The following is a 13621-nucleotide window of genomic DNA, read 5'->3' on the forward strand; positions in this document are numbered from 1 at the left end:
TTTTAAATAGAACTCCTCCTTAAAACAGGTTCAACTTAACTACTCCTAAGCTGTCCCAAATAACAAAATAAAATTAGGATCGGATTCCAAATAAAATTGACTGTAACTAGACCTAGCTGGGCTCGACTTGGACTGCCCAAAATGCAAAATGCCCCTGCTGTTGAACGATGCTGCTTGACAGTGCCGTGGGCTGCCAGGCAGCAACCTTAGGCCTCTGATCCTGCATCAAACCCCCCCCCCCAAAAGATTACCATCAAACTTTCTGCTATTACAAGTCTCAAATGTGTCTTTATCTCTTGAATATGTTGTATAGACTCAAAAACCAGTTGCTGAACTTCTCTCATAGCCCCAGATATTGCATTAAAAATTTACCCACAGACCTTCCCTTTCCTGTTGATAATTGACCCTAATGCACAGGTCAATTCAATTGGGTACTACTAATTTCAATTGACCACACAAGAAAGAACCTTGGACCAGCTCACAATCCCAAATAAGGATGACAGATGAAGCATGGACACAATAGGTTAGATAAGAGTTTTATTTTATGATGTTAGGCTCTAATGGCTGGATATTAAAACCCAACAAAAGGCAAAGATCTGGACATTGAATCTTTCCTTGCTTTAGTCTGTTAATTCTATTCAATGGAGGAAAAGGGTGGAGCAGACAAGGTAAAGGGTTCAAATCAAGTACGATAGTAAAGAGCAAGTGAAATCCAGGCCATGAATACTATTAATGGAATTTTTTATCATGGTCCAGAATCCCTGTTGCTGCTGAACAATTTATATCTTACAGTTAGTGTCAACAAAAACCCTTTAGTGCAGTTTCCAGTACTCTACTCCTAACAGGAATTTTAGTTAACTTGCATCCCTACTACAGTGGGAAAAAATTTTCAAGATGTAGTTTAAAATGTCACAGTATGTTGGCACTGAATCATTGGCCAAGATGATCTCAATTCCAGAATTCCAGAAGATACCAAAACAATGTCCGCAAGTTCATTTGTAAAAATAGTATAATTTCAGCATCCTAAATCCTAATATCATAATAGTAAAGCCAGTGTTAAACAATTTTCTCAATACCCAACTTATATTGTCAAGAGACCTCAGGTCAAACTAAAACTTCTTTGGAGATCCATACTTTTTCATCTAATTCCCCAAATCCCATCAAGTTAATAGCCCTAAAAAGAACCAAAATTTAATTTTTAAAAAAATCAGGTAATTTGCAAACACTTAGACCAAATACAATATCAGGATCATGGTTGGGGAATTGAACATAAGAGCAAAAGGTACCATACAAAACTAATCGGTGACTCCTCCATGTAGTAAAAATATGATGAATAGCTATTAAATCTCGAAGCAGACAAATGTAAGACAAAAGCCCTACCCCTCACTCCCGTCAGCAATGACTTTGCTATAATTTGTTCTTGTGGCACAAAAAAGATTAGCCATGGCTGTAGTCAGTAGCCTTAATGCCTAGACAAGTGTCCCATTGATATCAGACCATATTTTCCATTTAATTGTCATCTTGTAAATAGTTTTAAAGAGATTGAACTGCCCATCTCATATATGTAAATACATAAATAGCAAAGGGTTATAAATGTCACAAGGAGATAAATGTCAGATTGTAGTGACAAGAAGTTACAGATGAGACAAGATTGACTGGTAAGCATGCAGAATGCTATATCTAGATATTTGGACCTGGTCATCTTAGACCTCAAAGAGAGCACCTTGGCAACACACCTGTATTGAGATCTCAAGGGATACTTTTGTGAATGGAAATTCAGGCAAAAGCCCTTTCATTATAGTCACATGGTCTACCCAACCTGAACCACCCGAAGTATTCATATGAACAATCCAAAACCTTTTTTCAGTGAAGTAACCTCTGGATAAGCAACCTTTCAATCAAATGGGCCACCAAGTATTAGAGATTTATTCCCGGTTTTCACCAATAAGTTTGAATAGATTGAATGTTGATCATTCACTTGCTATGTAAATCTGGCTGAAACTCGATGCACGAAGGAAGATAAGAAGTTGCTTCCTTGCACACTAAATTTGGAAGCTAGAGTACCAAAAAGATACCATGTGATGGCTACAATTATTTATCCTGCCAATGTGAAAAGGATAAATATTCCACACTCCTGAATGCGTTTTCTGAAATACTTCTCAAGTCCCATCTAACAGCCATACAGGTTTTGCTCCTACAGACATCAGACCAAACCCCTCCACTATGTAATAGTTGCATCTTGTCACCACCAAGTAGGTGAACTGAGAAGTTGGAACTTGCTTATTCCCCCTCGCCTTCCCCAAAAAGTAATTTATACAGAGGTAACGTTGTCATTTCACATGGAAATTGACAGCTTCTCAGAATGACATGATGACGAATTGACGATACACTTTCAACTTATTTGAATACCATTATTTACTCGTAAACAAAAATTCAACTTTGGGAAATACACCACGAAGCAAAGAAGTAAGACTATTACAAAATTTTCCCACAAATGCATCATTGATCCTCAGTATTGCTCACTCCTGGTTTTCTTTTGAACAATGTAGGATTGTGTCTACGGCTGTTAACAAGGGAAAATCTGTAACAACATTTCCCCAATGATATCAAGTATGTCATTTTTCAATCCACTAGTTGGATACAAGCACAACCAGCATCATGAATAAAACACATCTAATTCACTTAGGCACCGTTTGTTTGCTGGAATAAAGGTAGGGTGGGAAAAAGTTTGAAAAAGCAAACTTTATGAAATACCAAAGTGTGGCTTGTTTGGTTAACTAGGGTGGGAAAGTTGGCAGACAAACTTCTTTAATTTAAAGAAGCTTCTCTGCTAAAGTGGCATGCTAATTTTTTCACCCCATGCCTTTTCAAAACCCCACAAAATAGGTTGGATTTTGCAAAAAACTGCGAATAAAACAAAGTGGGACCCACATTTAACACTTTTCCACAAAATTCCTTCCTTTCCTTTCCTTTTCCCCCACCCCATTACATATGGGGCCCACATGTTTATTTTTTCCACCCCACCTTTGCAAACAAACGGTGCCTTGGAGAAAAAGGAAACTGGAATGGAAAGAAATAGACCTCCCATGAATATAAAAGAGGTTTGCGCTTGTTTCAAAACAACTTTCTTGTAAGGACCTTTATCTATACATTAATATTAGATTTGAATTTTTTTGGGTTTTAATTCGAGCTTCCATCAAATGCAATGAGAATTTGCAGTTGCAACCAACCCTCATCCAAAATTAAGCAAATCAAGCACATTCGCGGATGGTACCCTGCTCATGACTAACTCTAGTAGGGCAAGACATATTCTCCATGAAAACTACCCACACACATATAAAAACAGTTTTAAAAAATTATATAGAGAAGAAAGAAAAAAAAAAAAGAAACCTTCAAAATTTCTGAGAAGCTTCCCCTGTGGCAGAAGGCACCTGAACCAAGTATTCACCTAGAATTCTAGCACAATAATGGCATAGAGTAAGCTAGCGCAGCTGCTTAGGGCAGTAGCAATGCAAAATCAACCAGGTATACAAACTAAACTTTCAATTTGGCAAGAAGTACAAACTGGGTGAAAAACCTTCTCTTACATCAAGCATCATAACAGAGATTTTTGCCACAATCCTTTATAGTCCCTCATAGCAAGATTGATCACATGGATGAGTGACATGTCAGTTTAATAGCTTTTAGGCTGCATGTTCCTTGAGGGCAGGACTTTCTGGGGTATTAGTGACTTCAATCAATGTATATCCCGATTTTAAATGGGTTGTATATTGTCTAACATTCTGGTCTCCCCAAGATCTCAAGTTCTGCAGGGTGATAACTCTTACCTTACCATGTTTTTCTACTGTGACATAGCTTTAAGGTACAACAGATATTGCATAGAAAGGGAGAGCGGAGAAAAGATGGATCGAAGGAAGACATCCAGTTATATTCCCTGATACTTCTTTTTCTCCTAACGGTGCAATACAATAATATCGTGACTTGGATTTCTTTTTGAAGGTTAATGAAACCAATATTTACTTGCAAGCTAAATTAAAAGTAACCTAGAAAATCTGTCCAGTACCACGTCAGTCAATCTTGGTATGGCCAAGAAAAAAAAAGATTGAACCCCACAATCCTAGTCAATTGCCGTATACCCAAGTAAAAATTGGTGACCATCAAAAAAATACACAAACTTATCTAAGAAACCTTTACTCATACGCTGCATATCAGAAGATCCATCTGACATAGATAGTTCTTCATAAACAGAGATGACAGATCTGCATTCAAAGTTTGCAATAATTTTTCTCTTCAACCAAGATTTTACCCCTGGTGGAAGATGAAAAATGTATCTTCTAAATCTGCAATGGGCTCGAAATCTGATTAATTTCACTGTCATCTCAAAGTAACCATTTTGGTGTCTAATCGATTAAAGGTGACCCCAAAACTTCTAATAGTTCTCCTTAAGCATGTTCACATGTGTTTGCATTAGTAGACTGAAAATACATTCGGAAACAGTGGGACCCCAAAGTGCTTAAGCATGTTCAAATGTAGTTGGATCAGTTAATTGAAAATACATTTGGAAACAGTGGCACCCTAGATTGTTATTTTGGCTTCCAATCCCTATAGCATATAACAGCCATGTCATCCTCTGCCTAAAGAATATCTCATGTCTAGCCCTACAGGTGAATTTTTTTTAAAACTCAATAAATCTGACAACATGACATTTAAAATTCCTAAATGTTGAATTGGATTCTCCCAAACTGATAACAACCTCGACTTTGGGGCATAATGAAGGGTTTTGCAACAAAGTGAAGATTCTCCATTAATACTAGAGCTCTCAATCAAACAGGGGAAAAACCTCACAATTTAACTAAAATGAAATTCATTGAAATTTAATTTCCAAGTGCTTCAAAATTTCTCAAAGCCAATGTATTTCCTTAATTTGGGTTGATATGGCATGCAATTGCACTTTTAACTGCTTCAGATCTGAGATTAAACCTACAGAATGCTATACCTGCACAGATATAGTGGTTTGGAAAGCAAAATTCAATTTTAATTGAATAACAATTTGCATAGCTTCATCAAAAAGCAAAGGTAAAGGCGTAGAATGCACTATTTTTTAGCAACCACACGGAAAAAATGCTTTTATGTTATTACCTGATTTCTGAAGGATAACATGGGTGTGCTAGATAAACTCATTTAAAGCTAGACAGAGCACAGGTTTTTGCTTTCCATCAGAACAATTTTGAACAGTTTTTATTTATCTTTTCCCACTGTAGGAGGTGTTCCTAAATTACTTCCCACTGAAGGGGGCGTTCCTAGATACTTCCTGTCTGTTTATAAAGTAATGGCTATTCAAATTGCTGAATTCAAGTTCATATTTCCTTGGAAGGATATGTTTGGAAATCTGCCCAATCACCATCTATTAAAGTCATTTAAAGGAGTCACAAAAACAAAAACATAGCTGAATTGTTTCAAAGTTTGTTTTCTGCAGTAATAGTCATCCTCTGTTGAACAGAGAATCATTATCAGGATGTAAAACAATGACTAGTTCAGCTTCTTATATGTTGCCTTAATCAAACCTACCCACATTTGCAGAGATTAATTTAGATCATATACAAATCGACTTCCTCATCTCCCAAAAGCAAAAGAAACAAAAAAAATAGACGTAAACTAGATTTAGCTCTGCACACCCCCAATGGCTTTCAGCACAATGCAAATTGAATGCCTCCAACTTTTTTTCCCCCTTAGTAAGCAAAATTGAATGACCTCGTTAAACTAAGCCATTGTACTCTTTAAATTCTATTAGTAGACTGTTTGACCTATGGTAAGAGATACTCTCTTTTTTCCTACTTTCTTTCTGAACGTGATGAGTTGCCAATCCCTCACACTAGAATCTGCTGCTGCTTACAAAAAAACTTGATTGATCACGATTGTACATACATTAGGTAAAGGAAAGAAATGTAGCATATTTACGCAACCGGCGGACGATGGTTACTGCACGAATAGACAGGGTATCGAACCAACTAATCTTTAGAAATGACTCCCAAAAAAAAAAGACCGTTTGTTTGAGAAAATCGTCCAAATGCCAGAAGTATCATCAACCAAGAACGATATTTAATTGAGTTACAAGATAACAATCCCTGAATGTAAAAATTTAAACATCCAATGATCCAAATCACGTTACAATCATTAAAAATACATGAAAGGGTAGAACGAACCGGTTTCGCAAATTCAATCTTGATCCGATTGCCACGAACAACAGAACCCTGTAGAGCATCCCTCGCGGCTTTCGCATCATCAAGATGCTTAAAGTAGACAAACGCATAGTTTCTAGATGCATAGGCCGCGCAATCGAGCGCACCATACTTGCCGAAGATATTCATCAAATCAGTATCATTCGTATCAAGGGCAAGGTTTCCTACCCAAAGATTATGAGAAGGAACATCCTCTTCGTCCGTCTCCTTTCCCCCATGGCTCGACCTAGGGTTTTGATCGGCACCCGTGTTCGATTTGTTCGGTGGCGGCATTGTCAATAATCGTAAAAAGCCTCTGAAACCAGAAACCCTAGAAAGTTAAGGCAGATGTCGAATTGAACAAAGAAGGCGAAGGGAAAAAAACAGAAATCGCGAATCTAACGTGAGAAGAATGAATCGGGTTACCGGAGGTACAGGAGCCAGAGCAATCAAATAATCAAACAAACGACTTCAGACGATCGAACCGATTAAGAAGTATTCGATCCCGGATTGAGAAGGCAAAAGGAAACCTTGAGGTATCGCAACCTCAAAGATCAAACCTCACCCTCTACGGTGGCCAGATTGGGGCTACTTATAGTTAGGGTTTTCCGAATTTCACGCACAGGGATGGCATGGTTATGGACTTTTGACTGCTTGAATTGAATGCGAACAAATAAAAACAATTTGTTTTAGAGAAGCGTTTACGGTGGACTTAAATTACAGATTGCACACTCTGAAAAAGTCAAAATTATAAATTTCATATTCCGTACATTCCATCCAAAATTCTATTAGGACCTGTTTGGTTATATGAATCCAGATATTTGAAATATCCATATTCATGAATGCAAGATTTATACTCTGGATTTATGAAATCTATATATTTATCTTTTTACGCTAAAAATGTGAATCTGTAGATTTATGGGTATGGGATTAAATTTCTAGATTTTCACCCTACTATAAAAGCGCTAAACATTTGTGTATTCACAAAAATCACGACGACGGAACTCTCTAACTTTCGAAAGAGAATGAAGAGCTCTCTAAGATTTTTCAAACAATAGAGGAACTTTTCTAAATTTCTTCATATTCTCGTTTCAACGTTATCTCCACAACTATTTCGGTTGAAGGTAGATCTTGGTCTTCATCTTCTACTTCCACTGATATCCTCTTCTCATGGTAGGGTTTTGCAGGAAAATAACTAGATTTTTGTTGGAGCAAATCACAAGTGAATCTATGCTTCTTCTTCTTTTTGTGTTTTGTAACCTTGGTATCTATCTTCTTCTTCTTGCTGATTAAATGAGAATAGACAATAGACACTACCATTACTTAATTTTTGCTCTATTTTTGTTCATTTATTTTGGATTTTGCAAACCGTAGGTAAAATCTATGCTTCTTCTTCTTCTTCGTAGAATATACACTACCATTACATATACATACATATATATATATATATATATATATATATATATATATATATATATATATATATATATATATATATATATATATATCATACTACTATAATAAAAGCATGTACTCTATCTTTTTCGCAAATCTTTTTCTGTCCTTTTCTGTCCTTAGAATTTTTATATATACCAATAATGTTGTACTATTTGTTATGTCTTTAGTTATTTTTGCAAGGATAATTTGGATATTGTAATCATGAATTATTATGAATTTATCCTTAATTTTAATCTAGATTTCTCTCTTGACCTCTTTCAATCTCTCTCAAACTCTGTCGCTCTATCCCTCTGCCTCTCGAACTCTCGCTGAATCTCTCTCTAAATCACCACTATCTCTCACGAGCTCTCTCAATCTCGGTCTCTCGCTCTCTATATCCCTCTCCTCTCGAACTCACTCTGAATCCCTCTCGATCTCTACCTCTCTCAATCTCAGTCTCTCGCTCTCCTTCAATATTTCCAGCAAAGTTTAATTTTCTCAATCGTTTCTCCTCACGAGTTGTTCTAATGCTCAACTGTTACTTAGGGTTTCTTCTCATTCTTCGGCTTCTTTCAGTGATAATTGATATATTTCGGTGATCTCTTTTCAGGCAGTGTTTGATGACAAGGGTTGTTATCGATCTCAGAAGATCAGAATGATCAATTTCTTAGGGATTCCAGTTCGTATCTTCAAGAGGTAGGCGGAAACCAATCTCTTCTATTTATTTATCTTTGTTGTTTCTCCTCTTTTTGTCGTATAATAATAACCTCGGGGTGGTTGTATACCGGAGTAACAATCTTCGGTTTTTTTTTTTTTTTTGGTTGGTTGGTTAGAGGTGGTTTCAATACTTTGAATTGCTCGATCGATCTCTCAATCTATCTATCGATTTCTCTTAATCTGTCTCTCGATCTCTCACTCTTAAAACCAACGGAAGCAAACAACAGAGTTGAAGGTGAAGTGCCGCCAAACCAAACGGCTAAACCTCTTCAAAGAGTTGCGAGGAGAGCTTAAGTTCGACTGTTGTAGTTGGATTAAGAAAAACCGATACAAGCTCGCCTCATGGCTGCGCGTGTGGTTTTAAGACTTGAAAAGTCTCTGATGTGCTAAGAGAAGAGACGCTTTGCGATGTCCGCTTTGATTTTGCGAGTTTTCTAACTTCCAACCTAAAAATCTCATGCCTCGTTCTATTCGCCCAACTACTCTTACTCTATTGTTAATAACACTCTAAATCCAAATCTCTCTTTCACTTCACTAATTGCCTCTTCTTCTCTGATCCATCGTCGTCGAATCTCTGTCTCCGTTTCTTCGTCTGCCATGGAAGCTACTGCCTTCTCCAGTTCCTTGTCATCTTCAAATTCGAGTCTTAATCGGAGATCTCTCAACCATGGCTTCTTAGCTCATCCACCTGCTTTCTCTCAAGGAACCAACTTCTTGCCTCGAATCTCCGTTGCCAACTTCCAGATCTCGTGTTGCCTCCTCCGTTGCATCCAAACACAGGAGTAACTTCATCACTTGCTGCTCCGCAAACGACGCAGAGGATATAGACAAGGAAATAATCATCGAAAAGAGATATCCTACATTCCCAACCGTTATGGATATTAACCAGATTCGCGAGATTTTGCCGCACAGATTTCCGTTTCTTCTGGTAGATAGAGTGATCGAATACAATCCTGGGGTCTCAGCTGTCGCCATAAAGAATGTAACTATCAATGATAACTTTTTCCCCGGACATTTCCCTGAGAGACCCATTATGCCCGGTGTTCTCATGATTGAGAGTTTTTCTGGCAACTAGCGTTGGGCACTGTAGAGCCTTATTTCAACTTTATTCAAAGACAATTGTTGCAAGTTTAATTGGATATATTAACAATTATATTGGTTGACCATGTAAATGTTACAGGAGATTCGAAAATTAGCTTCACATTTCATGTCTATAGTTTTTCTTCATGTAAAACATGAACATGATCAGCATTGTAAACTATATAGCTCAGGATTCCAGTTCGTATCTTCAAGAGGCAGGCGAAACCAATCTCTTCTATTTATTTATCTTTGTTGTTTCTCCTCTTTTTGTCGTATAATAATAAGCTCGGGGTGGTTGTATACCGGAGTAACAATCTTCGGTTTTTTTTTTTTGTTAGAGGCGGTTTCAATACTTTGAATTGCTCGATCGATCTCTCAATCTGTCTCTCGATTTCTCTCATTATTAAACTGTTCGATCGCTCTCTCAATCTATCTCTTAAAATTTTTTGAACTTGCATTCTCAATGTCATTTACTTTTCTGTTTAGTTACACTCCAATCATGTTATTTATTAAGTTCCATTTCTATATCATGCAATAACAATGAGTTCATTATGGTTATTTTGTGCTACTTTTCATTCTTATTTGGGTACTTATATTGGAAAGATTTTTTTCCAATATGTTTCCTCTATAAGTCAAAATCTGTATTTATCTTTAGAGCTAGCTTAGTGTATTGTTTCATGTTACGGTATTGAATTAGTTGTGGGTTGACCTACTAATGTTTATTAGTATTTGTCTAAAGGCAGCTTCTGTCCCAATTGGGTCTTCAACTTTTAGGTTTCAAGTTTGAGACTAGAGGTTGAACTTCAAGAGTAATGAATCTTTTTCATTCACATTGGTTTCAACTGAAAGGAATTGGTGGCTATTTAATGCCCAATGATTAGGATTAGAACAAACATCTGTGATCTAGAATCGCATGTCAAGATTGACTCAAATAAGAGAGGTTTTAGCAATATGGTTGGGATGGTTCATGTGGAGCAGTTTGGTCAAATGGTTTATGATAGTTGTTAACTGTTTCAATGCAACTTGTCCTTCCAACTTTCAAATTTGAGGGTATGGCTATCGCCAAATTACTAACTTGCAAACAAATGAGATTTTATTATATCAAAAGAATAAAAAGTAAGATTTTATAGTTTCAAAAAAAAAAAAAAAAATGAATGTATAGATTAATAAGTAAAATCAAAATAGGCGAATATAATTTCTAATTATGGAAAATAAATTAAGAGAATAACATAGAGATATAAAGAGTATGAACTAGATCTTCTACTTATAACTTGACTAGGATCTCATCAATTGTCTTGGAAACTCATCAAATTTGGCGGCACCTAGAAATAGCAAGCATAGAACTTCAATTTGACAATAACACGGTATAGTATGATCTAATGTTTTTTTTAGAACCTTGCAACAATACAAGAAAATATCAATTTTTCATTATGATCTAATGTTTTTTTTAGAACCTTGCAACAATACAAGAAAATATCAATTTTTCATGCACTAGCAATATAGCTTTGGATAGATAAAAGACTTGTAAATCACATGTTTAACTTGATGTTCTTTAGCTCAAATTGGTAGAGCATTTGGAATATAAGTGTGTTCCAAAGATGGTGGATTGAATCCACCAAGCCCTTTTTAATCAAATTTTCGTAGTGAAATTAATTATGTTCATCATAATCCATATAATTTCAAAATTCATGTTTTCTCTTTCTCTAGCTTCCCATTCTTTTATTTTTCTACTTTTTTATAACTCTTGGTTATATGGTTCACAAGAAAAAGTGGAAGCTTTTGTTCTCTTGACATCTCTATTGTATGGTTAAATATTATAAAACTACGCACCTTTAAATGAATTGTAAAGTATAATATTTATCTTTTGGTAGGCTTTGAATATATTGTTAGCATTCTACTAAATTTTGATTTATAAAAAACTAAATTTTTTTTTGATTGATTTGCTCCAAAATAAATATTTTATAAGTGTCATTTGTGTATTTTTAAGTCGATGAAGCCCTTAACTATGGCTATGGGGAAGTGTAATGATAGGTTTGGAGGTGATGTTCAAGGATTGGACTTACTAATATTCAAGATGAATCTAAATGTTCAAGTTACGAAATTTTGTATTTTTAATATTTAGGATATCTAACTAAAGAATTAAGTTAATTAAATAGTTTTTCAAAAAGAATCAGTTGACAAAATCATGGTAGCGAACAATTTTCTAAAATGATTTGGGTTCATATGACAAAATATTGATATCAATTTCAAATAACCAAAATACTAAATTCAATACAAAGAAGAACAAAACCCTAAGGTTTGATAATATATTTTTTTTAATGCCGAATAAAGCCATCAAATCATGTTTCATTCGATTTTTAAAAAGAACTTATGTCCTTAGCATTAATTCGTTCAATTATGGCCCAACAATATTCGCTACTCATATAGTTTCTATCTAATTAGGAGAAATGCGGAAAATCCATGTGCATTTGCACGTAAATGTTCTAACTAGTATATATATAGGAGTATGCCTGAATTCCAAAGATATGAGAGAGAGGGAGCCGGATTTTACTGATCGCCGGTACGATCCATCCTTTTCTTTTCTTTTTCAAGGAGTATGCCTGAATTCTAAAGAATCCACTTGTCTCACCCTCACTACTGATTGTTTAATCATCTGAATTCTCTGCCACCTTATATCCTTAAACCAGAAATACGAGACTTACTCATACTGCCCTTCCATCAGTATGGACTCTAGGCCTTTACACAGGCGTTGACAGATGATTTTTCCTCAGCAGTTTTGGGGATAGGCACCTTTAACTCTACTTCATTTTTTTTTTCCGTTAGAGAATCATCACCATAGATATACAGTGCTCTGCCTCACCGACTATTTCACGAGGCTTTTAGCATATGCAGATTCTATAGTTATCTTCTCAAACTATTAATCAGAGATTATTATATAATACTGACCGTCACCGACAGCAGTGGAACGACTGTAGGCATGCTTTACGGTTATCCAGTCCGAAGAAGAGAAAGAAAAGAAAATAACAACAAACTCATATTTAATATCTTACTCCAGGCCCATCCCTAAGAATTAAAGTAAGAAACTTACTGAAGGAGGCAGTAGCCTTCTCCTTGTCTTATGCCGTTGGTCTTCAGAGCTTAGAGGACGCGAAGAAAAATCATCAGAGAACTCTGAATTTTCTAACAGAAGTCTTTTATTGGTTACACTCATTCTGCTCATTACATGTACATAGGTTCGCTTATATAGGCAAACAAAGTAGTTCTAAATGCGAAGGAAATGAAAAGCAAATTAAAGCTACATAAAGGTGAAATACAAATTCATATCCTGTGGCTAACAGGCTCCTGCCTTTATCTAAGTACCTTTATGTTGCCATCATAAAGGGGACGTGTCAAACACACGTTAGAGGGGAATCTTTTAGAGATAAGTATTACATCACATCAGATATTATCGTGTCTTGATATTGCAACTTTATCCTTCAAAATATCTGGTGACGTTATCTTCCTCAAAGAGTGAAACTAATATATGCGTAGCATCTTCTCCTACCTTTGAAAGAAATGAGGTGGCTTCACAGCTTTGTTGCACGAAAAGCTTATTCTTCAACTTTTTCTTGGTTTTTGCCAAGTATATTTTTAGTGGATGTACCACCTTCTTTAGCTTTGACTTTGGAGGTTTGCTCCTTGGAAGATTTAACCTTACATTAAATTGTATGGCATTCATTGTTCTGTAGTAGATGAGGGTCCACCAACTTCGACCATTATCTTTTTCATCTGCTCGAGCATCATGTCAATTGACTTGACGTATGCTTCCATCTTTGAGTATCCTTGTATCTCAGCCTGGGCAAATTGTTGGGCTGGATCACTTTGGACAAGCTGCTGGACCGGTTCTTGGATTTTTCGGTTTTTCTGCTCAAAGGCCTTATAAATTTGGCCCTCATTCATCTGGAGTAGATCCTTTGCCTTGAGAAGACATGTCATTGTGTCAAAATTTTCTCGTTCAAGCTTTTGGTTTTTGATTCTCAAGGAATTAACTTCTTTTACCAACCTTGAGCACTGGGCTTTGCTAATATCTAGACCTTTGACCAAGTCTTGCATTTCCATCTTTGTGACGGAGCATTCATCACAAGCAACGAGTGCTCCCTTGAAATCTTTTTGGTCTGCTCTTTCAATCT

At 36.1% G+C, this 13621-nt stretch overlaps 1 protein-coding gene and 1 pseudogene across 2 annotated transcripts in view; one reads left to right on the top strand and one right to left on the bottom strand.

The window, feature by feature from the left end:
• The window catches only part of FPA (RNA binding protein), a 44228-nt gene extending 37361 nt beyond the window's left edge, over positions 1 to 6867 (bottom strand). For both annotated transcript variants that reach the window (XM_089150375.1, XM_089150376.1), the window contains exons 1-2: positions 6645 to 6867; positions 6204 to 6534 (exon numbers count right to left, since the gene is read on the bottom strand). In XM_089150375.1, the coding sequence (XP_089006501.1) occupies positions 6204 to 6512 (309 nt within the window). In that variant the 5' untranslated portion in view covers positions 6513 to 6534; positions 6645 to 6867. The remainder of the gene's footprint in view (positions 1 to 6203; positions 6535 to 6644) is intronic.
• A 2102-nt stretch (positions 6868 to 8969) lies between these two features.
• LOC149022206 (uncharacterized) lies at positions 8970 to 9447 on the top strand (annotated as a pseudogene).
• The last annotated feature ends 4174 nt before the right edge of the window (positions 9448 to 13621 follow it).

This window comes from Hakea prostrata, chromosome 3 (genome assembly GCF_041222555.1).
Source record: "Hakea prostrata isolate BN-2017 chromosome 3, UWA_Hpros_2, whole genome shotgun sequence".
Classification (NCBI taxonomy): Eukaryota; Viridiplantae; Streptophyta; class Magnoliopsida; order Proteales; family Proteaceae; genus Hakea; species Hakea prostrata.